We start from the raw sequence: 27,667 nt of genomic DNA, 5'->3' as shown, positions 1-27,667 counted from the left end.
CGAAATTTAAAATTTTTCCCATAATTTATCATTAGATAGCACTTTATAATTAAAATTTTCCATCAGATGGCGCTGTTAAATACAAAATTAAAAATTTTCGTAAAAAATACTCCATAGATGGCGCTTGAAATATAAAAATAATTCAAATTAACTGCTTTTCAATTAAAAGAACATCAACTTCAGATGAAGTTAAACCGGAAATGCTTCCTTTCCCTTAAAAAAAACTTTCCATCAATCACAATATTTCATCAAAAACGTCGTCTTAATCGTATTCAAAGTCAACTTCGAGTCAATTCACGTCAAAATACGTTCAATCACAATAAATACATTTGTTATTATTTAACAATCTGTCTTATCAATTTTCATGTTGAAGTACTTTACACAGCTACTGATCGTCAGTAGCACTATCAGACACTTGTTCAAATAAGCAGCTGTAATTTTTTAAGTTCTAAAGTCAAAATTCGCTGAGAAAAAAATCAATTGTTCCGGAAAAAAATGAGAATTTTCTTTGCATCTGTTTCATATAACTGTCACTATAAAACGATTATCGCATATTTTCACACATTCAAATTGTATCAATAAATTCGTGTAGTGTCCATGCTCGCACGGGGAAACTTTTATCATGTTTATTTAATCATCGCATCGACACACAACAGACCGTGCCCCGGCAAAGTTGCTCGCTAAATATATTCATTCACGCGCGAGAGAGAGTAAGTAGCTACTATTAAAAAAAAATTTTTGCCGTTTTCATATCAAATTTAATAATAAAATAATAACAAACAAAGCAGAGATTACGCTCCTTTACGCTCAGTTCGTGTGCGCGTCTCAACGGGAAAAGATGTCGACTGACGCGATAAGCCGCGCTACCATTTAAAGCGCATTATAAGCTATCAACTTTAATTAATAAATACATAATCTTCGACGATACGACGCTTATCACCTGAATTAATACAAATTTTTTTCGATTAAAAACAGTCCGTTGTTGACTTTGCTGCGAAACGGAGGTATTTGAACTTCGCGCCAAAACACGTCAAAACAAACAATTAATTCGAGAATTAATTAGAGAGTCAATATTTATCCAAATTTTCCAAATAAACAAACAATTAAAAATTAATTTGTGATCAAAAAATTTCAAAACAATGAAAGATCAAAGAACATAACCTCAAAAAAAGCAAAAATTGAGGTTATCATGCGCCATTTTGTTTTTTTTTTGTTAAACAAAGAAAAAATTAATTCTTAAAGACTTAATAAATAAAAGTTCTGTGATCAAAAGTCATTTAAAATAAAAAAAAAATAAAGAATGCTCATCAGGTTGACGTCGTTTATAGTTGTCGCCCAGGCGATTATTGTGATAACAGCTAATCGGAAGGCTGGTGAGTGTTTCGTTATCGCAGGCTTATTTTGGAGCTGCGATATTTACCCTTGATAAGATATCGTTGATAATATTTGAATATTTAGTTGGCTGCAATGGGGGATTAGAAGTGAATTTGCATAAATTTTGATAAAAATTGAAAAAAAAATTTCGAAAATTCATGAAAAATTTAATTAAAAAATAAAAATTTATTTATTTATTTTTTGATAATTAAAAAAAAAATTTAGAAAATTAATTTTTCAATCTCAAAAAAATAAAATAATAAATTATGAAAATTTGTAAATTTTTTATCGATATAATTTTTTTTTTTTTTTTTTTGATAAAGTAATTTTGGAAAAATTATTTTTTTTATTTATTTTTTTTAATTTTTAATTTGTTCTTAAAATTTAAATTATTATTAATTTTTTTAAAAATTATCTCAATTCAGAAAAATTTTTAACTTTAAAAAAAATTAAAAAATTTGTAAATCGCTTTTTGCTAATTCAAATGTTTTTGTTTAAAAAATTTACAAATTTTCATCCATCCAAAAATTTTAGTATTATTAAATTATTTTTTTATTTTTTTAATTGAATAAAAATAATTAAAATTATTTTAAAACTTTTTAATTAAAAAATTAATGTTTTTTAAATTTTCATTTTTTTTTTTAATTTAAAAATCAATTATGTCAGAACTATCAAAAAAAAATTTTTTCATAAAAAAATTAAAAAATAAAATTACCCAAATTCGGTCTGAAAATTCTCGTCTTGTGAAAATCTTTAAAAAAAATTATTTAATTTTTTTTAATTTAAATATTTATATATTTTTAAAAAAATAATTATTTTCTAAACTAAAAAAAATATATGTCAAAACTGTAAGAAAAATTCCATAAAAAATAATAAAAAAATTAAAATTTTCAAACCTTTGAAGTTAAAATTAATTTTTTTCTCATTTTCAGACAATTCCCTATCTCGGATTCGGCGCGATCGCCCCAAACAAAACGACACAGACATTAGTCGCCTTATTGAAATGGAAATCGGCTCCAATATTCAGATGAATTGTACTATTAGTCCCGATCACTTACCTTTTAACCAAAATTCCTCCGTTGTGTGGTACTTCAAGCCATGCACGAGCATTTTCTGTGATGATAGTTATAATTATTCCGAAGTTTCGAACGAAACGGAATGGATTCAGTTGAATCACAGCACTCCGATACTCAAAATTTCCGATTTGGATGTCGATCGGGACTCGGGGTTGTATCGTTGCTCCGTTGAGCCATACAAAGTGCGCGAAAATGTGACACTCAACATTCAGTTTGTCATGAATCATCATTTGGTTGTGATTGGTAAGTTCGGAAAATTTTCATATTTTCTTCGAATATTTTTGGAGTTTTGCGAAATTTTTATAATTTCCTTCAAATAATGTCAAAAAATTTAAATAATTTTTCAAAATTTCCATAAAATTTCCGGAATTTTTATAAAAAAAAAACTCATTTTTTTTAATTTAAAAATTTTAAATAATTTTCAAAAATTTCTTAAATTTTTTTTAAAATTTTCTTCGAATATTTAAATTACAAAAAATTCAAAAAATTTATTAAATTAAAAAAAATTGTATTAAAAGTTTTCTAAAATTTCCTTTAATTTTTAAATTTTCTGAAATTTTTATAATTTTCCTAAAAAACTTAAAAAAAAATCTTAAAAATTATCAAAATTTCGAAAAATAATTAAATTAAAAAAAAAAAATTAAAATTTGAACATTTAATAATTTTCAAAATTTTTTTTTTCTAAAATTTTTATAATTCTTCTCAAAACTCCAGAAAAAAATTAAAAAATTTAATTAAGTTTAAAAAAATTCATGTAAAAAAAATTAATTAAATTTGAACATTTAATAATTTTCAAAATTTTTTTTCTTAATTTTTTTTTTTTTCAAAAAACTCAAATAAAACTTAAAAATTTTCAAAATTAAAAAAAAAATAATTTAATTTAAATAAAAACTAAATACTTAAAAAAATTATTTAATTAAAAATTTTTTTTTTTAAAATTTCCTTCAAATATTTAGATTTTTTTTTTTAAATTTCGACAATTTTTTTTCGTTCATGTCAAATATTTTCCTCAAATTTTCGTTCGATTTTTTTTTTAATTTTTTTAAATAATAAAAAAAATATCAAAATTTCGAAGAAAAAATTTAAATTAAAAAAAAATGTCAAAAAATTAATCTTTTCACATAATTTTCAGACAGCAAACGAAGAATTCCTCACATTTTGGATCGCACGCCGGCAAATATTTCCACGTACGAAGGTCAAACGGCGATTTTCCATTGTCGCGTACGCGGTGACGAAACCACGAGTATCCGATGGTACAAAAGGGGCATGCCACACACGGGAGACTCGTTGGCAACTGCCCGATCTATCACATATTTGAACGTCAAGTACGACTTGATCCGTGCCGGCGACCAGAAAAAACTCGCTGACGACTTGTACTTGAGCAAACTCATGCTAACGGGCGTCTTGATACGAGATAGCGGCATTTATGGATGTGCTGCCATGAGTTATGGCGGCTTCCAAAAGCAAGAAGCTTACCTAAATGTCACGCGGGCTCCCGTGGGAAGCGATTCCATCAAAATTACGAGTTCACAGGAAATTCGAAGCTTTTTTTGGCTGTTTGCGATCCCAATTTGTCTGTTTATTCTGCTTCCGTGCATCATTTGGATGTGGTTTCATACGTACAAGAAACAGTGCACGATGGAAAAACGCTTGGAGCCCGAGGGAGGATCCAGTCGATGGATTGCAAAACCAAAAAACGGAAAAAATCCGTATTTAATCGTTAATTTAGACGTCATTTAATAAAAAAAAATAATTTTTTTATGAATTTTTTAAAATTAACAAAAAATCCCTTATTTATTTACTTTTTTTTTTAGAGAAAAAACCGAAAGTTGAGAGAAAAAATTAATACCGCACGGAAAATTTTTGTCAAAGTTGAGTTTGTAGCATTTTTTGTTATTCCTGAAGACAGTCGAGGTTGTTCTTGTTGTGTTGAAATGTGAGTGTGGCGCAAAAAAAATCACTTTTAATTAATTATTTAACTACTCGATCAATTTCTTCGCCTTGAAGAAGCGCCTCAGATACAGAACTTGCCATGTTGCGAGCCCCAAAAGGCAACACATGCTGAAGATTGAGAAGAAAAGGACACGATTGTTGGTTGATTCTGAAAAAAAAGTTAAAAATTTTAAATTTTTTCGAGTGAAAGTTGATTTTTTTTCGACTGACGAACCATTAGTGTCTCGCATTTCTTCCTCATTTTTGCGCATCAAAGCAAAATCTTGAACAATTGCATCCGAGAGATCTTCCAAACGTTTGAGATCTACTTCGAGAGGTTTCAATTTAGCAGCTTCGCCCAACTAAAATACAAAATTTTGTTAAAAATGATTTTTTTTGATGAAATTTCATCAATTCAACTCACTCCTTCGTAACTTTTGGTCTCGATGCCCTTTTTGGTGTTCAACGAGACTTCTTGCACGACGCCGTTATGCCCTCCGAGCACTTTCGAGATGAAACAAATCTCATAAGTGTCGTACACTTCTGACGTAATTGAGAATTTCCCCCTCGAAATGTCCTCTTTTTGTGTGAAAATGTGTCCCTTGCTGTCGCGAACCTACGAAAAAATTTAAAATTAATTTTTTTAAAATTATTTTTTTGTGAATTTTCGCACGAAACTTACCACATAGTCAATTTTTTGTCCGGGTGCCGAACTGACTTCGTATTCGCCAGCGACAATTTGATGAGCTTGCATCTCCTCTTTCAAGCACTTTTGTGTGTTTGGGTTCAGGTTGAACATGATTGCCTGCGCATACATGATGCTCAGGCAGATTTTCAGCAGGAAAATTAGGGTTTTCATCTCGAACGGACAAATCGGAAAATATTTTTGTGATTAAAATACGTGGACTTCGTCGAATTTGACAGTTGTGATAAACATTTGACAGAATTTGACGTTCATGTATCCTTGGAGAAATGCGGTATGAATTCCATATGAATTCCAATCGACATACAAATTGTTCATTTTTCAAAAATAATGAATGAAAAATTTAATGAAAATTAGTTTTTTATGAAAATTATTTTTTTTATCAATTTTTATTTATTTATTTATTTTTTTTTTTTTTTTTAATAATGAAAAAAAATTGTTAAATATTTTTTGCAGGGTAGCGTTATCAGTAGAATAGCCAAAGTATCCAAAACTAACAGATAATCAGTTGTGAAATTGCAGAATAATTTATAACTTGAAGCGATTCAGACGCAATTTTAACAAGTCTTAATATTTTATACAAAATGTGTCATATTCTTCAATTAAATCATGACGTAAGCAAAACTTTTGCCCTCAAAAAAGACCTTTTACCTAATTCTTTACCACTTTTCGAAGAAAAATTCGGTATTGAACTCGACTTGTATTTAATTTTCTTAATTTTTTCAGGAATTGGAGATGATTTTCAAGAGACTCTCACGTGACGATCGCTTAAAATGCAAAGAAGTCTGTAAGAAATGGTACGAATATTTTATGGAACCACTAAATTTTCGCGAGGATCGTACCATCTACTTAACAAACGAAAGTCGAGTTGATGCAATGGTCTCAACTTTGGCAGCAGCAAAAGGTTCTTATGAAAAGTTGGTAGTCGTTGAATTAAATAAAACGAAAAAGTTTACAAAGCTTGGTAAATGTCTTCGTAAAAATGGATTCAAAGAAGATTGCTTCAAGAGCTTCTATAATGATTTGTTGCCAGAATTGACATTTGTTGAATCTTTGTCTTTTGAAATAACCTCCGATTTTCCGAGATTCCGTGAAGTTGCATCAAAAAACGTTTTTTTCGAAAATATAAAAAAGGTTGCAGTTTCAATAGACTATGTTGATTTTGGAGAAATAAACCATATCATCATGAGTGAACTTCCTGCATTACGTAAAATGATACCAAAAGATGTCGTAATACATTTCAAAGTTGATTGTCTAACGGAACCTAAATGGTTGCCAAATTTTAACACAACAATGTATGCTTTGAATGTGAACTTTAAACTAGTCAAAGCAAGAGTTGATGGGTTCTCAAGTTTGGTGAAAGAAGAACTTTTGGATTTTAGCAAATGCAGAATGCAACAACTCGATATTCAATATTCTGAAGGACTGCCAATGAAGTTAGAAGAGGATTTAAATAACATGGAACATATTCGAGAGTTGAATATAGCCATCATTGAGGACATTTCAATGTTAAGAGAATTGAGTACGAAAAATTTGGCAAAAATAAATGAATTGGATATTGACGTTGCGATTTGTAAGTTGAATCATGACATCATCAGTTTTCCATCTCTTTTAGAACTATATCTCTCTGATGTTCAGTGTGAGGAATGTTATAAAACTATTCTTAATAGCTATACGCCAAATCTAAGAGAACCCAAATGGAAGAGAACTTATTGTCTTTGGATTTCCGTCTTCTATGACTTTGCAAAAATGGGAGAATTTGGAATTTGTGAATTTTCAAAAACCAAAAGAGTTTGATCTAAAAAATATCTTCCAAAATTGTCTGCCTTCTTTACAAAAAATTTTGGTAGCTAACATCCAATTTCCGACTCCAGAATTGTCAGTTGAAGCAATTGAGAAAATTGACAAGTTTTTTCCAAAACTTGAAACGTTTGAGTTCAAAACAAACGTATATTTGGATTTAGAAGTCAAGGTTTCTCCATCATTGGAACATTTGAGAGATGTTTTGACAAATGGATTCGAAAGTTTGAAAAAATTTACGATAGATAATTGTGAACTTATAAAGAAAGATGAAGTTGTCGAGAAATTCCTTAGAGTAAAAGAAAGACCGATTTATAGATGCGGAGGGGTTTTTTAGAAGTCTTTCATTAATGTATGTCAAAGAAATGAATCAAAAATGTCAAGAGAATGAATTTAAACTTCTATTTTCCTTATTTAACAAAACAATTTTCAAACTTCCTTTGAATTATCTAAACTAAAATAATATAAAATACTTTGTATCAAAAAATATTTCATAAATAGCCAAATAAAATAAAACTTTCTAAACAATAAAAAATTTTACATTTTTAGAACGTTAAATTTATTGAACAACAATGTGCTTTGCAAATGGTCTAACAGAAATAAATAAAATTATAATTGTTTAAATATAAGATTTTACAAAAAAATCATATTTTACGTTCAAAAAATTCAAAGAAAAATGAAATTCGAGTTACGTGCCTCCAATTTATGAAATCCACAGTCACGAAATAAGTAAACAAACGGAAATTTCTCTCGCGTGAAAAGTCTTAATTTCCCCGAAAATAAGGAAGAATGAATTGAAAAATCGTGTCAATTCAAAACCTTTCCATTCATTTGTTTCAAGTCAAAGAAGTAACAAGCTCTTATTTTTTGTAATATTACATTTAATTTTTTGTTCAAAATGTACCATATTCACGACTTAAAAGACGATGTAAGTAAAATTCTATTTGTCTAAATATTAACTTTTTTAAGAATTCTGTTTTTCAGGAATTGGAGATGATTTTCAAGAAACTCTCACGCCACGATCGTTTGAAATGCAAAGAGGTCTGTAAGAAATGGTACGAGTATTTTATGGAACCACTAAATTTTCGTGAGGATCGTACCATCTACTTAACAAACGAAAGTCGAGTTGGCAAAATGGTCTCAACTTTAGCAGCAGCAAAAGGCTCTTATGAAAAGTTGGTAGTCGTTGAATTAAATAAAACGAAAAAGTTTACAAAGCTTGGTAAATGTCTTCGTAAAAATGGAATCAAAGAAGTTTGTTTTAAGAGCTTCAATCCAACATATTATGATTTATTACCAAAATTGACATTTGTTGAATCTTTGTCTATTGAGAGCTACTATTTCCCGAAATTCTGTAAAATTTCATCAAAAAACGTGTATTTCAGAAATTTAAAAAAAATCACTATTGTAATAATACATGGTTTCTGCTTTGGAGAATGGAACGGTATGAGTGAACTTCCTGCATTACGAAAAATGATACCAAAAGATGTCGTAATACACTTCAAAGTTCGTTATCTAGATGATCCTAAATGGTTGCCAAATTTTAACGAAGCAATGAAAGCTTTAAATGTACACTTTGAACTAATTCAAGCAATTCTAATTATTGGATACTCAAGTTTGGAGAGAGAACAACTTTTGGAGTTTAGCAAATGCGGATTGCAACAATTCATAATTCATTGTCCTGAAAGACTGCCAATGAAGTTTGAAGAGCTTTTAAATAACATGGAAAACCTTCGAGAGTTGAGGATTTACGGCATTAAGGACATTTCAATTTTGAGAGAATTGAGTGCGAAAAATTTAACAAAAATTACTGAATTATGTATTAGGGATGCGATTTGTAAGTCGAATCATGACAGTTTCAGCTTTCCATCTCTTTTGGAACTCAACATTAAAAATTGTCAGTGCAAGAAATGCTTTGAAACTATTCTCGATAGTCGTATGCCAAAACTACGAGAAATAACAATTGATAAACCTCCATCCCCTGTGATATTGCGACAATGGGAGAATTTGGAGTCAGTGAAACTTATTGAACTAAATGAGTTTGATCTAACTAAAATCTTTCAAAATTGTCTGCCTTCTTTACGAAAATTTTTAGTACTTGAATTTGAACTCGAGACTCTAGAATTGTCAGTTGAAGCCATTAAGAGAATTGACAAGCTTTGTCCAAAACTTGAAACGTTTGAGCTCATAACATACGAATTGCACGACATACAAGTCAACGTTTCTCCATCATTGGAATATTTGGGAAATGCTTTGACAAATGGATTCAAAAATTTGAAAATGTTTAGGGTAACGGGTAATGAAGGTTGGAGTCAGTTGCAACTAACGAAGAAAGATGGAGTTGTAAACTATTGTAATTTCAAAGATGACCTCAATGTAAATAATGCTAAGAGAAGAAGAACCGAAAATTAATGAAACAAAAAAATGTAGATAAGTTTCGATATTTAAAAAAATATAGTTTTCTCCCTATATTCATATCGACATGCATGCAGCATGAAATTTACATGTCGACATGTAAAATATGAAAATAAAAATATTTTGAAAAAAATTAATTTTTTAAAGAAAAAAACAATAAATTTTTTTTAAATTTTTACAACGTGTATTTCATTTAATAACAATGTGCTTTGCAAATGGTTTAACGTAAATAAAAAAAAAATTGTCTAAATATAAGATGTTATGATTAAAAAACTTCAAATTTTTTTTTTAAAAAATTTTATTTTTCGAAAAAAAAAAATTTTTTTGAAAATTTTAAATTTTGAAAAATATTTTTGGTTTCTAAATTAATCAGAAATTCTTAATAGAAATTAAAATCAGAAATTTGAAAAATCACATTTTTAGCTTATCAATCTATTAAGCCATTCAAAATGTTGACTTAAGTCAAAGTAAAAGCTTTTTCGTTATTGACTTTTTGCTTTTACTTAAGCAAATGTAAATCAATTTTTTGAGCTTTTACTTTTGACTTTAAGTAAAAAAACAATACTTTCATAAAAACTCACAAAAAAGTTTTTCGACCCTGAAAAAAAAATTTCTTTCGAATTTATTGTTCAAATAACTTTTGGCATAAAATTATTCACGAAACTCCGAAATTATTCATTTAACCGCCATTTTGAAAAAATTGCTTCTATAAATAAAATTTTTTTTCAAATTTTCTTTTTTATTTTAAATTTGAAAAAATTCAAAGTTGAAAATGAATATCTAATATTTATTTTTAACGAACTTTTAAAAAATAATTTTTTTGAATTTTATTCCGTAAAAATACTACAGCGTGTACGAGTTATACATAAAATCAGCTGTTTTCTGTTGATAAACCAAAAACTGCTGTAAAAAAGTCGAAGGAGGATAAAAAATCAAAATTTTTCCCTTAAATTCGTCAACAAAATGTCTTATTCCTTCCATCAAAACATCAAATTCCACAATTACATCAGCTCCATACAAAAAGTTGTCGTTTACGAGACACGGGCGCGTCTCTATCTCGTCGGCTCGAACAACAAAGAAAGTCGTTTTCGTCTTCTGGAGATCGACAGAACGTCGCCCGACCTGAAATACTTTGAGCATCAAGGCGAATTCGAGAAACGTGAATTGGTTCGCTTGCTTCCGTCAAATTTGAAGGATTGCCGGCCCATAAGTGCATATGGGGTTCTCGGATTTGTTCGTTTCACGAGTTGCCATTACCTGATTCTCGTCACAAAACGAACAATGTGCGCTCTGATTGGCATGCACATCATTTATACGATCAAGGATACGGTCATGATCAAAATTAACGAGGGACGAGGCGTCGGAATGAATCCAATGGAGCAAAAATTCCTGAAACTCTTCACGAATGTCGATATGAACAGCAATTTTTACTTTAGTTACAGCTACAATTTGTCGCGAACGTTGCAATATAACATGGCGCCGCCGCGATTCATCGAGCCGGATGGGCTTTCGCGGCAAAATGTCGACGGAATTGTTTGGGAATCGATGGAGGCAAAGTCGCGGATGGATTTTTCGGTGCGCGGGACTTCGAGAAAACGCTTCATTTGGAATGAGTTCTTGATGCAACCCGTTAAAGGCAAAATTCATCCAGATTGGCTGCTTGAAATCACTCACGGGTTCGTTTCGCAATCGCATATCAGCATTTTTGGACGTCCCATTTACGTTTGTCTCATTGCGCGTCGCAGCAATCGTTTCGCAGGCACGAGATTTTTGCGACGCGGCGCTAATTTTGTCGGCGATGTCGCCAACGAAGTCGAAACGGAGCAAATTGTCACGGATGGCGCTCGTTTATGCAGTTTCGTGCAAATGCGAGGCTCCGTGCCGCATCGATGGTCCCAAGATATCAGCAAAATGGTGCCAAAACCCCAAATTATGATCGATTTGTCGGATCCGTATTCCGAAATTGCCGGCAGACACTTTCAAAAGTTGTTTTTTCACTACGGAGCGCCAATTATTTGCTTGAATCTCGTGAAAAAACGCGAGAAACGCATGCACGAGAACATTTTGACGAGCGAAATGGTCGGAAGTATCAAATATTTGAATCAGTTTTTGTCCGTGGATCATCGCATCAAGTACATTCACTTTGACATGGCGAAGAGGAATCGCGATGGGAAAGTTATGAAATCGCTTGCGGATATTGCGGAGAGGGTTATTCAACAAACGGGGATTTTTTTGAAGAGTGAGGAGCAGAATTTGTTTCAAACGGGCATTATAAGGGTGAATTGCGTGGATTGCTTGGATCGAACAAATACGGCGCAGTTTTCGATTGGAAAATGCGTTTTGGGACATCAATTGCACAAATTGGGATTTATTAATTCGCCAAAGTTGGAATTTGATTCGGATTGCATCACGATGCTTGAAAGTTTGTATGAGGATCATGGAGATACGCTTGCTTTGCAGTATGGGGGATCGCAATTAGGTAAGATTTATTTTTTATTTTATTTTAAAATTTAAAAAAAAAAATAAAAAAAAAAAATTTTTTAAAATTTTTCATTAATTAAAAATTAATTATTGAAATATTAAAATTATTTAATTTTTTTTTAAATTTTTTGAAATTTTAATTAATTAAAAAAATATTTGTTTATTTAATTTAAATTAATAATTATTATCAAGTTAATTACTCTTCAAATTAAAAATAATTATTTTTTTAATTTCGAAATATTTATTTAATTAAAATTTACAAAATAGATTTTTAAATTAAAAATTTTTATTATTTGTTAATTGATTTTTTTTAATTTCGAAAATTCTTTTTAATTAAAACTTAATTTTATTAATTTTTTATTAAATTAAATTTATTTTTTATTTTATTTTAAAATAATTTTTAAATTTAATTCATAAAAAAAAAAAATTTAATTTAATTTAATTTTAATAATTATTTTATTAATTTAATCAAAATAATTTTTTATTATAAAATATTTTTTAATATTTTTCATTTTTTAAATATTTTTTAAATTAATTATTGAAAAATAAAATAATTATTTAAAGTTATAATAATTTTTTTAGATTTTGATTAATGAAAAAATGTATTAGAATTTAATTTTCATTCAATTCAATTTAAAAAAACAAACAAGAAGAATGTGTTCAACTTCTAAAGTAATTTTAAAAAATCAATTTTGTGCTTAATTTTTTTATTCAATTTAATTTTATTTTTAATTTTTTTTTAATCTTTAATAAAAATTTTGAAAATTTTAAAAAAAAAACAATTTAAAAATAATAAAAATTAAAGAATATAAAAAAAATCAGAATCTAAATTAAAAAAAAAATTAATTTTTCGAATTTTCAATAATTATTTAATTAATTATTTTTGAAAAAAAATTTTTTATATTTTTTAAAATTTTAATTTTTATTATTTTAAATTTGTTTTTTTTTTTCTTTTAAAATTTTAAATTAATTTTGAATTTAAACTTTAATTTAAATAATATTTTTTTTATTAATTTTTAAATGAATTAAATTTATTTTTTACTTTTATTTGTATTTTTTTCAAATTTATTATTTTTTCTTTGCAATAATTTTTTTATTATATACCTATTTTTTTAAATTTTCAAAAAACTTCATAATTTAAATTAATTTTTTCATTCCAATTACAGTTCATCGCATCAAAACTTACCGAAAAACTGCTCCATGGACATCGCAAGGCAACGACATCATGCAAACTTTGAGTCGATATTACAGCAATACCTTCAGCGACACCGAAAAGCAACACAGTATCAATTTATTCCTCGGATATTACGTCCCGATCGACTTTAGTGCGAAAGATTTGCAAACTATCACAGACATTCCAACGGATCATTATTACCTCACACGAGCTTTCGACCCCAAATTCAACGAAAATCCCCTCACGCAATTCATTTCCGACAAAATTGCGCGAAATCTTCCGCATTCCTGCAGCAACGCGAATAAAATTGTCAAAGAACTCGTTCGAATCGAATCTCCTGACATCGACATGGTCGACGTTTACTCAAATTACCATCAACCACACAAAATTACGACATTCGAAGAAACGATCGCGTATCAAATCTCGCAAATTTCCCGACATTTTGTGTCGACTTTCAAAACGAACTTTAGTCCTTTCGAACCGGGACGACGCAGAGAAGATCGCATCACAAATAATCCATCGATGACGGGTCAAAGTTCAACTGGATCGACAAATTCTTCAACGACAGACGAAGATTCGAACGGCAGTCAATCGGAAAATGACTCAGAAAATGAGACAAAAGTCACGCAAAATACTTTGCAATCGCAAAATTTTGTGGAAAAACCAAAATTACCGCTTTCGAGTACGCGCGAAAGTTACGGAATTGAACTTCAGAGCCCGAGTAAGGAAAATATGAAAAAATATAAAGATTATATCGCGTTATGGGAATATTCGAGCAAACTGAATGCGGGAGGAAAAGTTGACTTGACGAGTAAATTCGAGTATAAAATGTATCCGGAAATTAAAGTTTCGGAGGAAAGTCGAAAAATTTATGAGAATTATTGTAATTTACCGAATAATTTGACAGTTAAAGATGAGACAAGAGTCGTAATTGCCAAATATGTCGCAAGTTTGTAATTTTTTATAAAGAATTATTATGAAATAAAGTTGAAATGAATTAAAATTTTGATAATTTTAAACAAATTTAATTTTTTTGAGTTTGAATTAGCGAAAAAGCGATTTTCAAATTTTTAACGGTCATTTTTTGAATTGACATTTACGAAATTTGAATTGAAAAATGCCAAAAGTTTGAAATTTTTATATGAAATGAGGTCTTAAAATTTTATTTTTTTTATCGAAATAGTTTTTATGAAAGCAAAATTGAATAAAAAATTAAATTTAAAAAAAATATTTTTTTTTTAATTAAAAAAATTTTTTTGGGCACTTTTCGTATTTTTTTTTTTTTTTGTAAAAAAAATAAAAACTTAAAAAGATTTAAAATTTTTAAAAATTATTTACTTATTTATGAATAAAATTTGAAAATATTTTAAATAAACTTACAAAACAATGAATAAAAAACTTGAGAAGGCTCAAAAATTAAATTAAAATTAATTAAAAAAACACAAAATATTTAATTAAAGTAATTAATTTTATTCATATTATTTTTCAAAAAAATAAAATAATTAAATTTTCAACAATTTTCATAAAAAATAATAAAAATATCTTTCAATTTTTTTTTTCATTTTTTCTTCATTTTTATATAAAATTTATTTAAATTCTTTATTTTTTTTCGGAATAATAAAAAAAATTATTTAAAGGCAAAAAAAATATTTTTAGAAAATTTTAAATTTTTGTAAATTTTTTTAAAATTCTAATTTTTTTTCCTTAAAGTTTGTGAAATAAAATATTTTTTTAATTTTTTTTTAATGTTCAACTTTGAGAAATTAAAAATTTTATAAAAAAAAATAATTTTCAAATTTTTAAATATAAATTTCTTTTTAATTTTTTTAAGAGAAAAATTTAAAAAACATTAAAATTATTCAATAAAATTTTTCAAAAAATATTTTTATTAAAAAATTTAAGAAAAAAAAATATTAAAAGTTCTTATAATTTTTTTTTACTAAATTTCACATAAAAAATCATCCCAAACGCGTAAGAAAAAAAAGTTGAATGATTAAACGCCAGACAGATTTCTATTAAAGATTTGTTCCATTTTTTACGCCCCGCATTTATCACTCTGTCTGAATCACTTAACTCAGGAAGTAAAACTTTCCAGACAATTAACATAATTTTTATTTAAAATTTCTCCTTGATTCAATTTTTTGTAGTTTTTACCTTCTTTCATTTCCTTTTGTCATTTATTTATTAAAAAAAATTAATAAAAACTTTTTTTTGTTGTAACTTGACTTCTTCACAGCAAAAATATCAAATTCATCTTCCTTCGTCGTCACTTCCTAGAAATCGAATTAGATTACCTTTGCTCCTCTTTTTTCGCTCGTAACATATGCTTCTTGTCATTTTTTGCGCCGAAAAAGGCGACGATGGTCGAAAAATGCAATCAGAAGCTTGAAATTAGCACGGACTATTAACACGTAAATTTTTTTGGTTGCTTGTTAAATTAGCTTTGAAAAGGGTTCTGACAACTTTTTGAGCAAAAAAATCACAAAAAATAGCGTGACTCGTGAATGCAAGAATAACGGTTCAAAAAATGAGAAATTTAATTTAATAATGTGTTAATCGTCGAGCGCCATGCCCTCATGATGAATTAATAATTCGTTAATTAGTGCCTTGATAAATTCTCGATTTTTTTTTTTTTTTTTTTTTGTAATAAATTATTCATCGAAGGGTTGCATCTTTGGCGGTCCGCGGGTGTTACAGCAACATTCACAGCGAGAATTTTTGTGTTTTTACCTAAAAGTCAAAATAAAATAAACAAAAAACAAAACATTTGACGCCCCTTTTGCCCGTTTTACATCAAAATTCTCCTCGAAACGCGCATATTATGGACTTGTTAATTTTTTTTTTAGAAATATTTTTATTACAAGATTATTAGTTTTGTTGTTTCGGATGATTTATTGCCGATTACAACTCTATCTCTCGAAAAAAAAATAAACAATTAATGGAACGTTTAGCAAGTTGTTCGGGCAAGGGGTGATAAAAATGATTAATTTCGGGTCCAAAAAGAGGCAAAAGACGTAAAAATCGAAAAAAGGGATCGAAAATTCTCTGAAATTATCCTTTTTCGCCTCGTTCGTTTGTCTGGCGATCCTTTTTTTCACCGGAGTTACTTCTGAGAAACGGCGTTCGAAGACAAATTGAATGATATTCCTGCAATTTTTAAGGATTTATTTTTCGTAAAAAAAAATAATTAGATAATTTTTAAACTTTACCATGTTAATTTTTTTTTTGCTTCGGTCTAATCGCTTTATTTGCATGTTTTTTGAAGTTCATTGGAGAAACCAGTCATAATTTGTGATAATTTATCAATCATCGTTATCATTGTCAAATTTTTTTCTTCTCATGTTTTCTTTGGAAGACGAGTTGAGACGAAAAAAAGGGCGTTTGAATGTCAATCTGTCAATAAATCCATCAAATTTTTGGAACTCCCGTGAGTTTAAGTTGTTTTGCGGAACTTTGACGTACAAATTATGCGATGAAGGAGAAAAAGGAGGTCGGCAAATGTGATTTGCGCAAGCAACGGATGCGTAATGAAGTAGAATTAACGGAAGCGATCATGTTGCGGGGGAAGAAAATTGTCAAAAGTTGCTCAAAAATTTATTTTTTTTTAATTTAAAATTTTTAAAGATGCAAATTTCAATTTTTTTAGACAAAATTTTACATTTGAAGAAGAAATTTTAATATTTTTAAGCGAAATATGTCATTAAATTATTATTTTTTAATTAATTAGGTATTATTTATTTTTTAATTATTTATTAATTAATTTTTAATTAATTCTTAATTTTTTTTTTATTTTTATGTTGAAATTTTTATTTAATTTATTTTTTTTATTTAATTTTATTTTTTTATTTATCGAAAATTTTAAATTTTATTTTTAATTTATTTTTTTATTTAATTTTTATTTTTCGAATATTTTTATTTCTAATTTTTTTTTATTTTTTTATTTAATTTAATTTTTTATTTTTCGAATATTTTTACTTTTTATTTTACTTATATTTTTAATTTTTTTTTATTAATTTTTAAGTTAAATTTTTATTATGGAAATATTTATTTAAAAAAATTATTTCTTTAAGAAAAGATTTAAGAAAATTTTTTCACTTTTCCATGTTCATTTTACAAAATTTAAAAAATTATTTTTCATAATTTTAATATTAAAAATTGATTTTCAAGAGAAAAATTTCGAAAAATGATAAAAATTTCCTTAAATTAATTTTTTAAAAATTAAATTTTAATTAAAAAATTTAAGAATACAAAAAAATTCTCACCTTGTCGGAAATCCTTGAATGAAATTTCAAAAAAAAATCACACTTGAAGCAAAAAAAAAAAGTTCTTACCTGTTCAATTCATCCAATTTAATTGACAAAATCTTCTTTCGCAACGAAAAGCCGACGAACCTCAAACAAAACCGAAGCACTTGACTCTCTCAAGCACCGGATTAAATGTCAATATTATTACAAAAAATTTTTTTTCATCACAAAGAATCCCGATCTTGCGTCAAAATCCTTAATTTTTTATGTCAACATTGTCTGCTACTGAATTTATTGCTTTCAAATCGACGAAAAAGAGACAAAAATGCAATAAATATCTTTTTAAATGTTTTTGGGATTGATCTGATGTTGATTTTATTGTCAAATTTTGTCGTTTTTTCCTTTTCTTATCTCGTTTTGTGGTTTGTGCCGATATGATATGAGATCGTTTTTGTCGCAAGAAGGTCAGGGGGCGTGCCTTAAGACAATTTGGCGTCCTATTTATTAACCGCTGTGACACTTTTGTACCAAAATATTCCTCCCTTCAGGTGTTTTCGTCGCTTTGGGATGAATGAAAACCCCTTTTACGAAGGGAATTTATGATTTTTTCCGTTCTCAGTCTGAATTCGAGGCGTTGATGTCTGAAAAAAGAAGAAAAATGATAAATTTATGTGTGAATTCGATCCGTCTCGCAACGAGAGACGATCCTGTCTACAAAATTTTTTGATTTTTTTCCGAACCGGAGCAAAAGTTTACACAAAAATTAGCAAATCATACTAATTTACGAAGGAAATTTACGGAAACAAAGGTAAAAATTGATATTTTGATGATTTTCAGGACTTGTCGAGTCATTGTTCTAATGATCGCGTCGGATTTCTTTTTGGGATATTAATCTCTGTGCGCAACTCTTTGTACCAAAACACGTCAAATCAACGCAAGGCGCGCGTCATTAGCTCCTAAAACGAAAAAAATTAAAAAAAAAAAATTATAAAGGACGAAAAATTAAAAATCGAAAAAAAAATTCTAATAAAAATTTTAATACAAGGAGAAAGACAAGGAGATATTGAGCCATCTGGCACACGTCGAGTAATCTTAATATGCCTTGTTTTCGTTCAAAATGTACACGTGTTGTTGATATTTCCTTTTTTTCTCGATCCCCTTGCTTACAAAGTCTCGATTAAATACACAAAAGGTGATTGCAGAAGGACATTTTTCTACGTTTTGAATGAAAAATGTGGATCAAAGTTGATTGTAACGTTATTTCTTCAAGGGTGAACAGTTGGATTGACGACATGATGCACGACGCAGCAAAATTTTCATGCTTGGAAAAAACTTTTCAGGTGAGTTTTTGAAAGATTTTTGTTCGTTTAGAGTAAAAAGTGATGAAAAATTTGATCTTTTGTGACTTTTCATATAAAAACCTTCAAAAAAAAAAATTGAATTTTATAACAATTTTCTTCAAAAATCGTCTGAAAATGATTATTTGATGTAAATTTCCTTTAGAATCTTTAATATTATGAACTTTTCATATCATTTTTGGATGATTTTGATAATTAACAGTCCATAAAAAGCCTTAAAATTAAAGAAAAATTGAATTAATTTTGAAATTTTAGATAATTTTAATGAATTCAACCAATTTTTAAATTTTCTTTTTTAATAGATATCCTTAAAATTTTACAAAAATTCAAATTTTTAATAATTTTGTACAGGAACTGTTTAAAAAGTGTTCAAAATTCGCTTTACAATTATTTTTTTTTTATTTTTAAAATTTTTTTATTTTTTAATTTTTTAATATTTTGAATTTTTTAAATTTTTTAAATTTTTTAATTTTTTAAATTCTTTAAATTTTTTAATTTTTTATAATTTTATTAAATTTTTTAATTTTTTAAATTTTTTAATTTTTTAAATTTTTTAAATTTTTAAATTTTTTAAATTAAATTAAATTTTTCAAATTTTTTAAATTTTTAAATCTTTTAATTTTTTTTTTATTTTTTTTAAATTTCTTTAAAGAGTTTTTTCGTAAAAATTAAATTTTCTTAAAAAGTAATTTAAAATCTTCAGTATTTTTTTTTTGTATTTTTGTAATTTTTTTTAAAATTATTTTTGTTCATTAATGTTAGAAAATAATGTTAATGTTGCATAAGGCATGTTAAAAAAAAATTTAATTTCAGAAAAAAAATTCTTCAAATAATTTTTAAGCAATTTTTTTACATTTTTTATAACAATTTCGAAGAAAGTTATTTTAAATTGCATTTTTTTAAAAATTATTTCACTTTTCTATAAAGAAAAAATTAATAAAAGGCAAATTTTTATCACTTTTCAGATGAAAATCGAAGAAAATTCATAAAATTTTGTTTATAAAGTACGAAATTTGTCTCAAAATCTTCTTCAAAGTTCATAAAATTCATGAAAAATCCTCCAAAACCTCCATAAAACGTTAAATTTCTTTCATTTTCTTCATTTACTTTCGTCAAAAGTCACTTTAATCTCCGTTGACATCTTATCCTGAGGGCAATTCAACTGCCAACGACGACGAGACATTGTCCAATCCATACGAAGCATTTATTAAAAATTTCTATTGGTTGTTTGGCGCGTGCCTCTGATGCTATTCTTCCTTCGTTCTGCGTTCAATTTTTACAGGTACAAGAAACAGGTAACACAAAATTCCCCTCAAATTGCAGAATGAATCTTTTTGTGTGTGTCGATACCCGAACGAACGATGCACGATGATCGCCGGCACGAAGGAAGGTATAAAAACATGAGATGAACATCACGACAGGTTAGTTTTGAACGAAACGTCTCAACGAATTGATCCCATCGAGAAAAAAATCTAAAAAAAAATTTTTTTTTTAAATTTTGTGAAAAAATTTAGTGTTTGATTAAAAAAATTTGTTAAAAAATTTACAATGATGGATATGTATCGTTACGTTTACCTTCCATCGACGGAGAAATCTGGCTTGCCGGAGATGCAAAATGCCTTCACGTCACAAAATCTCCCACAAATGCACGAAAATTTCGCGTCAACGTACTTGTCGTCGTACGAAATGATGCATTGCGGCGCCTCGGATGGCTACCAAACAGCATCTCCCGACAGTTTGCGCTCCTCCAGCCCGGAATATATCTCCATTGGCGGTGCTCCCGATACTTATCACGTTCCAACGTTTCCTGATGCCGCATTAAATGGCTCCCTGCCCGTGTCAATGTTCAAATCGGAGCCCGTCAAAGCATCTCCTGCGGAAAAACCGAAACGAAAATACACGAAAAAAGACACAAAAATCACGCCAACCATCAAAGTCGAGTCATCAGGCTTCGAATCGCCCGATTGCAGCAGCAGCAACGAAGAATCTCTCCTCAACGACAGCAACTCCTCGAAAGTCGGACAGAAAAAACGTCGCGGTAAGATGGTGCCTCCTGTCGTGAAGAAAAAGCGTCGTTTAGCGGCAAATGCTCGAGAACGTCGCCGCATGCAAAACTTGAACACCGCTTTTGATCGTCTTCGGCAATACCTTCCATCGCTCGGAAATGACCGACAATTGTCCAAACATGAAACTCTTCAGATGGCTCAAACGTACATCACGGCGTTGTGTGAATTGTTGAACTAAAAAAAATAGAAAAAAATCAGTATTTAATAGAAATTAAGGAAAAAGTGATCCCAAAGTAAAAAAAAAATATTTTTTAAGTTAAGCAGGAAAATACTTGTTAAAAAAAAGCAACAAAGCTAGACGCACCGAAGTTAATTTTTTTTTCTTTGCCATAAATTTGTTAAGTTTAACGTTAAATTTTTTTGTTAAATAAATTTTTCGCGTTAAGGAACAATTAACCTCTCAAAGTTAGGAATTTAGTTACTCGATGTACTAAAAAAATAGTTTTTAAATTAATTTTAATTGAAAATTGTACAAAAATTGTAAAAAAAATAATTAAATATTGAATTAAATTATTATTAAATATATTATTGAAATAAATTTTAATGTTACTAAAAATAATTTTTTTTTATTTTTTTTATCTTCGTTTTTTTCTTAGAAATCGTGCATGCAGATAATTGGTTGGATCAAAAAAAAAAAAAAAAAAGAAGAAGAAACACTTTTGCTTGTAACTTTGTAAATTAGTTGAATATTCTTCTTCTTTTTTATTTTTAACAATGGACCAAAAAATAACCAGACAGTCGGTGCCAATTTTATTCTGAGAAAAGAAAAAGATGTAACTGACCTTTTCCAAGTTGAAATTATGATGAATGAAAGTTTTTTTTTGATAAGAATCTATTTTTTTCTGAAAAGAAACCACAACAAAAGACAATTTTTTATTTTATTAATAAAAAAAATAATAAATAATTTACCTAATTATTATCCTTTTTTGGTCCTTGAAGATTTTTTTTGATGCTTAAAAAATAACGAATTTAATTGACTTTAATTAGCTTAAAGTGAAAATTTTTGTTAAAGTTAAAAAAAAATAAAAATTTAGAAATTTTCTTTAAATTTTTAAATTTTTTTTTTAATTTTTTAATTAAAATTTAATTACCTAATTATTTTACTTGAATTAGTATTATTTTAAATTAATTAATTATTTAATTAAATTATTTAAAAAATAATTTTTTACGAATTTCTTCTTTAATTAGTCTTATTTAATTTTTTCTTAAAGTTAAAAAATCATGAAAAAAAATTAAAATTATAGAATTTCCTTACAATTTTTATTTTTTTTATTTTTTAAATTTTAAATTAGATTTTTTTTAAATTAATATTTAATTAATTATTTTAATTTATTTTTTTTTTAAATAAAATTTAACTTAATTTAATTTTAAATTAATATTATTTTCTTAATTTTCTTAAAATTTTTATTTTTTCTTAATTTTTTTTTTTTAGATTTTTTAAATTAATATTTAATTTATTTTTAAACATTTAAATTTTTTAATTTCATTTTTAATTAATTAAATTTTATTAATTTATTATTAATTCAAAATTATATATTTTTTTAAATTTTTAATCAAAATTTTAAATTATTTTTATATTTTAATTAAATTATTTTTTTAAATTTAATTTTCACTTTTAAAATTATTTTCAGTTAAAATTTTAACTTTTATTTAGAACAAAGTTAAACATAAATAAATTTAGACATTATATTTATACTAAAATTATTAGTTTATAAGAAAATTATATGTATTTATACAAAATTTTATTTTTTTAATATATATTTTAATTTTGATTTTTTTGTAAAAAATTTTTTTTTTAAATTACTAATTAAAATTTTAATACATATTTGTAGAAATTATAATTTTTAAAATAATTTTATATAAGAAAATTCGTGAAAATAATTAAAATTTTAAAATTTCAAGTCCCGAAAAATAACCAAAAGTCACGTAATTCTGATGAAAAAAAAGACCTGCATTGTATAATATTATAATAAATATAAATATAATTATAATTAACAACATATGTTTGACAATAAAGACGACAGGTAGTGAGATGATTATTTCTTCCGTACGTCTTCAATTCTCTTTTTTTTTAACCAACATAGACAAGGTTACTTACACTCGTCGTAAAAAATAAAAAAAGAGAGCATGCTAAGCTATTGTTACAATTATTCGTTTAATTTCTTTTTTTCGATACTTTACTTACTTTTTTTTTATTTTTATTTCATTCATGCACCCTGTCCATGTCTTGAATGAGGTTGAAGTGTTTCCTTCCTCATTTCCTTTTTGAATTTATTTTTTTTTATTTTTTTGTTTAAACCAAAAAAAAAAGTTTTTTTTTTTTAATAAAATTGCACATGTTGTTACTTTTGTTTCGTTTTTTTTGCGTGATATCGATGACATTTGTGTGCAAATTAAGACGAATCGTGGATCCCCTAACCAATTATTTTCCCTTCCGCTCGATATTTTCTTCAAAGGAACTGATCTCGATCAAAATTGTACGAAATCGCTTAAGTGGCTCCTTGTCGCGTCTTTGGATGAATGAAAAGAAACAAAAAAATAGTGAGTAAGCACAAAATTTAACCATAAAAGCCACTTATGAACAAAAAATAAATTAAATTGTTTGTTTTTCGATATGCTTTTGTCTTAAGCAGCTTTTTTAAGCGAATCTCCGTTTAATCAAAAACAAACATTTTTTTTCTTTTCACAAAGTATAAAATTATACACCTCGTAAAGACGTGAGGAAATTATCGGCTGCATCGTGCATTTAAGACACCAAAAAACGATTTTTTGATGATTTAATAAAAGAACGAGAAACGTTCGATGCGTCAAAAATTATGATGTGTTTGGATTTTGACGCGTGATACGATCGATGCGCCGAAAATTGGCAATTTGCAAACGATCAATATGGGTTCAACATCTTAATTTGGAATCATCAAAACTAATTTATTTTGGGGCAGAAATCATGATGTCTTTATTTGCGAAAAAAGTGAATTTAAAAGAAGGAAAAGAGCAATTTTTGAAGAGTCTGTCTGTTAATTTGAAATTTAAAACGCCATCTGGTGAGTATTTTTTTTAAGAAATTAATTGAAAGAATTTATTTTGAAATTAATTGAATTTTAAAATTTTGTGGATATTTTATCAAAATTTTAATATATTAGAATAATATAAAGCGCCATCTGTTGGATTTTTTTTTTCTAAAATTGATTAAATTTTGTATTTCAGTTAGTTTTAAAGGCATGGTGCTTTCATATAATTTTTTAAAAATTCCATCATAGGGCGCTATTTCAAAGCGCCATTTGTTTTTTCAAAAAACGCCCTTAAAATTTTTTAAAAATTTAATTAAATTTTAAAAAATTTTCAAAATGCGTTTTAAATCTTTGTAAACATTAACAGAAAATTTTTAAACATTTTGGAATTCACTTTTTTCGCAAATAAAGCCAATGGCAAATAATTTTTTAAAATTTGATTAATTTTGTGCCCCAAAATAAATTAGTTTTGATGATTTCAAATTAAAATGTTGAAATATTGATTTTGCAAATTGCCAATTTTCGGCGCATCGATTTTCACGCGTTTTAAAATCATAATTTTTGACGCCATCTGTGGGCAGTTTTAAAAATTTAAATATTTTTTTGGTGTCAAAATGCACGATGCATTGATAATTTTCAATTCTTTACGAGGTGTCAATTCAACTTTACTTGAACAAAAACAAATTTTCATTCATTAAACTCTTCAATCAAAAAATCAAAGAAAAAAAGACGTAAAGCAAAAGAGGAAGTAACATAAAATTTCATAATATTTCTCCGCAAATAAATCGCAAAACCCATCATTAAAATTGGTTCCCAATATTGCAAAACAAACAAGGTGCTTGCTTGCTACCTTCTTGCATCCATCCTTCCTCAAATCATTGATCTTTTGATAAAACGTCGTTCTTTGGTGTGATTCTCTTCACTTTTCTTCTTTTTTTACCTGAAAAAGTTCACACAATCCGTGTTTCAATCCATTCGCGAACAATTAACTCGTTTATTTAAAAAATTAAATTTATTCAAGTCATTTCACCCGAAAAATAGCCCAAAAACGTAACAAAGCGTGTGTGAGGTCCGCTATTATTTGAATAAATTGGGGAATAATCGAGACTTTTAATAAAAAAAATTACCCAAAAAACGAAAATTTTGTATTGAGAGTCGCAGCATGAACCAAATTCAAGCTTTAATCGATAAATAATCATTTCTAATTATTTTCAGGATAAAAACAGGAAGTCTAATTTTTTCTTTGAACGCCGAAAAAAGGGTAGTTTAACGGTTTTTGTGTCATTTTCTACCCGATAGCGTGTTGCTGAAGGTGTAAATTGATAAAAAATTAAAAAATTATTTTTTCTCACGTGATCCTTTCTGTCTTTAGAGAAAATAGAAAGTAGAAAAAAAACAATAAATGTCCTTTTCTTGATCTAATTTCAGTAGCAAAGCCTCAAGGATGTCTTTAATAACATGTTCCGTGCAACAATAAAACCGCATATGAGCTTATTAAGATGCAATTAGCCAACGCCAGACAATTTTTTATCTATTGTTGAACTTTTTTCTTTTTCGACTTTTGAGGATTTCGAGAGTATCATTAACGGAATTTTATAACAATAAATCAAACAAAATTGAGGAAATCAAAATAATGTCAAAACAAGATTTTTTTAGAGTAAAAAGTAAAAAAAAATCTATTGTTGATCATCAAATTCAAGGATCAAAAAGGATATAAAAATATGACTAATTAGGGAGGTGAGTTATTTTTTTTATTGAAAAATTTAGAAAAAAATTGTCTTTTGTTAATTTTTTTATCTGGAGTCGACTCGTCATCTCTATTGAAAAAATCTTAAAATTTTAAAAAATTATTTTTTTTTTATAAAATAATTTCTCATTTAATTTAATTAATTTAAAATTAAATTATATAAAAATTAATTATTTAAAAATAAATTAAAATAATTAACTAAATATTAATTTTAAAAATCTAAAAAAAAATTAAAAAAAATAAAATTTTATGAAAATTCAAGAAAATTAAGAAAATAATTTTATTTTTAAATTAAACTAAATTAAAATTAATTATTTAAAAAAATTTAAAAAAATCTAAAAAAATTAAAAATGAAAATTAAAAGTAAAATAAAATGAGGCAAATTATTAAATATTGTATTTTTTTTATAATTTATTTTTTATTAATAAAAAAATTGTCTTTTGTAAATTTTTTTAACAGAAGTGATTTCTTCTTAAAATTTTTTAAAAATTTAAAATTTGTAATAAAAAAATATTTAATAAATTTGTATTAAAAGTTGCTCTAAAATTTGGAATTTGTATAAAAAATTATTAAAAAATAATAAAATTTGTAAAATATTTATTTTAAGTTAAAATTAAACTAAAAAAATTTTTTAAGTCAAAAATTAGTACAAATGTTTTAAAAAAATTTTTTTAACGAAAAAATATAAAATTTGATTTGCAACAAAATTTCTAATCTAATCTAAACTTTACTTTAACAAACTCACAAACCACAGGAGAAAGAAAGAAATTAATTTTTATACATTTTTTTGTTGATTCTTTTCAGATTCACACACAAAAAACCCCAAACAAAAAAACATAATAAAATTATAAATCAAAAAAAAGGAATAAAAACAGAAAAGGAAACCAAAAACTTGTAATAATAATTTGTTACGTCTTTTGTGTAAAAGTATTCACGATCGAGGATAAAGAAGGACGAACCTCTTGATGCAATTCTATTAGTTCTTGTTCAAAATAAAAAAAAAACTATTCCGCCGTGGTAAGTCAAAAAAAAAAAAATTTATTGGAAAAAAATTGAAATATTTACCCTTGTTTATCGTAGGTTGGTTCAAGGCGGAACAGCGAGCGAAGAAAAAAAAAGTCCGACATCAAATCCGACGAAAAACCAGAAATAAATTAGATTCGCTTATAATTCGATAAATAATGAGGAAGAAATTTGTGTGCCTTACGAATGATGGATCGTCAAGAGGGCGGACGAACATTTAACTCCGTTTCTGAGAAAATAAAAAAAAATCGTTACAAAATCTGACGAAAATGCAAGTAGACATTATCCAGACACCGAAAATCATCGCCAGAAGTCACTTCTTGTCAAATGTACTCCAAAAATATGCAACAAGGTAGCTCGATAATTTCCACGAAGATGCTGCCGAAGTCTCATTATCATAAATTTCGTGTGTCTCAAATTAGTTCGCGTGCCAAGTTCATTCATATTTTTGTTTTTTTTCGTTAGCTACCAACAAAAAATGCATAAATTTGAAGCCTAAACTCTGTGCAATTATGCGGTATCGTTTTTTGACGTAATTGCTCCTACGAGGCAAGCAGCAGCCGACGAAAAACAAAAATTTGACATCATCTGAGAACAACGTTGAATGGTGCTAAATAGGAGAAGAGAGACACAAGTGCGTGTTTGAGTTACAATGTTTTTAAAGGCGCAACTTCAAATTTTGCAATTACAGAAATTAACTTTTTTCTTTTTAGAATCACAGCCTGAAGCAACGTTTCTGCCAATATTTACCGAAATGCATCAAATTACGGATAATGAGAAAAATTACCTTCACTTTCAAACAAAAATCTCAAAATCGCAGAATTTTAATCCGAATCCCATTTATTTCAATTAACAAAAAAGTTCGGATGTGGCGAATTAGAGATGGTTTGAAGGCTTTTAACCCCCATGTAGAGAAAAAAACTCCATTTTTATATCAAAAGCGTGTTCATTTGTTGGATTAGTATAATTTGGTTGGTCCTGTTTGAAGAAAAAAAAAGTAACATAAGTTGCTGTAGTTTTAGATTAATAACAATAAAAATTAAAAACGAACCTTTGGCGTGTGCCAGATGGTATGGGCCATATTTATGATTGAACTTTTGATGCAAAAGTAGATGAATTCATGTGCTGAATCATATCATTTACCAACAACAACAATTTTTTTAGAGAAAGATCTATTTTTTGCGTTCTAACAAAGAAATTGAAGAGGAAACGACGACATATGACGAGAAAGTATCGAGTTTGGTTTGGATTAATTGGTAAGTTTGA

At 27.1% G+C, this 27,667-nt stretch overlaps 5 protein-coding genes across 8 annotated transcripts; 4 read left to right on the top strand and 1 right to left on the bottom strand.

Moving 5' to 3' along the window:
- The first annotated feature begins 504 nt into the window (after positions 1 to 504).
- Positions 505 to 4,229, top strand: LOC134834569 (fibroblast growth factor receptor-like 1). Of its 3 annotated transcripts, none has more exons than XM_063849296.1 (3): positions 505 to 710; positions 2,307 to 2,693; positions 3,583 to 4,229. In XM_063849296.1, exons 2-3 carry the CDS (start codon positions 2,378 to 2,380, stop codon positions 4,188 to 4,190), a joined length of 924 nt encoding a protein of 307 aa, XP_063705366.1. In that variant the 5' UTR covers positions 505 to 710; positions 2,307 to 2,377; the 3' UTR covers positions 4,191 to 4,229. The 3 variants fall into 3 exon arrangements, with proteins under 3 accessions (XP_063705366.1, XP_063705365.1, XP_063705364.1); XM_063849295.1 differs by lacking the exon at positions 505 to 710 and adding an exon at positions 762 to 1,004; XM_063849294.1 differs by lacking the exon at positions 505 to 710 and adding an exon at positions 763 to 1,373.
- On the bottom strand, positions 4,189 to 5,328 carry LOC134834572 (transmembrane emp24 domain-containing protein bai). Its single transcript, XM_063849297.1, has 4 exons — positions 5,065 to 5,328; positions 4,807 to 4,998; positions 4,618 to 4,744; positions 4,189 to 4,551 (listed from the first exon to the last, which is right to left on the bottom strand). The coding sequence occupies exons 1-4, from the start codon at positions 5,239 to 5,241 to the stop codon at positions 4,430 to 4,432; spliced, it is 618 nt and encodes a 205-aa protein (XP_063705367.1). The 5' UTR covers positions 5,242 to 5,328; the 3' UTR covers positions 4,189 to 4,429.
- Positions 5,329 to 5,612: 284 nt separating this feature from the next.
- Positions 5,613 to 9,378, top strand: LOC134833546 (uncharacterized). Of its 2 annotated transcripts, none has more exons than XM_063847899.1 (2): positions 5,613 to 5,699; positions 7,870 to 9,378. In XM_063847899.1, exons 1-2 carry the CDS (start codon positions 5,670 to 5,672, stop codon positions 9,295 to 9,297), a joined length of 1,458 nt encoding a protein of 485 aa, XP_063703969.1. In that variant the 5' UTR covers positions 5,613 to 5,669; the 3' UTR covers positions 9,298 to 9,378. The 2 variants fall into 2 exon arrangements, with proteins under 2 accessions (XP_063703969.1, XP_063703968.1); XM_063847898.1 differs by lacking the exon at positions 5,613 to 5,699 and adding an exon at positions 7,616 to 7,813 and having other exon boundaries at positions 7,870 to 9,377.
- Positions 9,379 to 10,233: 855 nt separating this feature from the next.
- On the top strand, positions 10,234 to 14,071 carry LOC134833942 (polyphosphoinositide phosphatase). Its single transcript, XM_063848451.1, has 2 exons — positions 10,234 to 11,779; positions 12,948 to 14,071. The coding sequence occupies exons 1-2, from the start codon at positions 10,264 to 10,266 to the stop codon at positions 13,910 to 13,912; spliced, it is 2,481 nt and encodes an 826-aa protein (XP_063704521.1). The 5' UTR covers positions 10,234 to 10,263; the 3' UTR covers positions 13,913 to 14,071.
- A 6,037-nt stretch (positions 14,072 to 20,108) lies between these two features.
- On the top strand, positions 20,109 to 20,801 carry LOC134833603 (protein atonal). Its single transcript, XM_063847974.1, has one exon. It carries the CDS (start codon positions 20,109 to 20,111, stop codon positions 20,799 to 20,801), a length of 693 nt encoding a protein of 230 aa, XP_063704044.1.
- The last annotated feature ends 6,866 nt before the right edge of the window (positions 20,802 to 27,667 follow it).

The sequence above is a fragment of the Culicoides brevitarsis genome, chromosome 3 (assembly GCF_036172545.1).
Source record: "Culicoides brevitarsis isolate CSIRO-B50_1 chromosome 3, AGI_CSIRO_Cbre_v1, whole genome shotgun sequence".
NCBI classification, from domain to species: Eukaryota; Metazoa; Arthropoda; class Insecta; order Diptera; family Ceratopogonidae; genus Culicoides; species Culicoides brevitarsis.
Note: the sequence above shows the minus strand (reverse complement) of the source record. Positions and strands in the feature narration are given on the sequence as shown.

Bases quoted from the DNA above. Each gene is read 5' to 3' on its own strand.
- LOC134834569 (XM_063849294.1), top strand. From the start codon at position 1,301: ATGCTCATCAGGTTGACGTCGTTTATAGTTGTCGCCCAGGCGATTATT. The intron at 1,374-2,306 runs GTGAGTGTTTCG...TCTCATTTTCAG, and splicing joins AACAGCTAATCGGAAGGCTG to ACAATTCCCTATCTCGGATT. The intron at 2,694-3,582 runs GTAAGTTCGGAA...CATAATTTTCAG, and splicing joins TCATCATTTGGTTGTGATTG to ACAGCAAACGAAGAATTCCT.
- LOC134834572 (XM_063849297.1), bottom strand. From the start codon at position 5,241: ATGAAAACCCTAATTTTCCTGCTGAAAATCTGCCTGAGCATCATGTAT. The intron at 4,745-4,806 runs GTGAGTTGAATT...TTTGTATTTTAG, and splicing joins AGACCAAAAGTTACGAAGGA to TTGGGCGAAGCTGCTAAATT. The intron at 4,552-4,617 runs GTTCGTCAGTCG...CTTTTTTTTCAG, and splicing joins AGAAATGCGAGACACTAATG to AATCAACCAACAATCGTGTC.
- LOC134833546 (XM_063847899.1), top strand. From the start codon at position 5,670: ATGTGTCATATTCTTCAATTAAATCATGAC. The intron at 5,700-7,869 runs GTAAGCAAAACT...TCTGTTTTTCAG, and splicing joins TTCTTCAATTAAATCATGAC to GAATTGGAGATGATTTTCAA.
- LOC134833942 (XM_063848451.1), top strand. From the start codon at position 10,264: ATGTCTTATTCCTTCCATCAAAACATCAAATTCCACAATTACATCAGC. The intron at 11,780-12,947 runs GTAAGATTTATT...TTCCAATTACAG, and splicing joins GTATGGGGGATCGCAATTAG to TTCATCGCATCAAAACTTAC.
- LOC134833603 (XM_063847974.1), top strand. From the start codon at position 20,109: ATGGATATGTATCGTTACGTTTACCTTCCATCGACGGAGAAATCTGGC.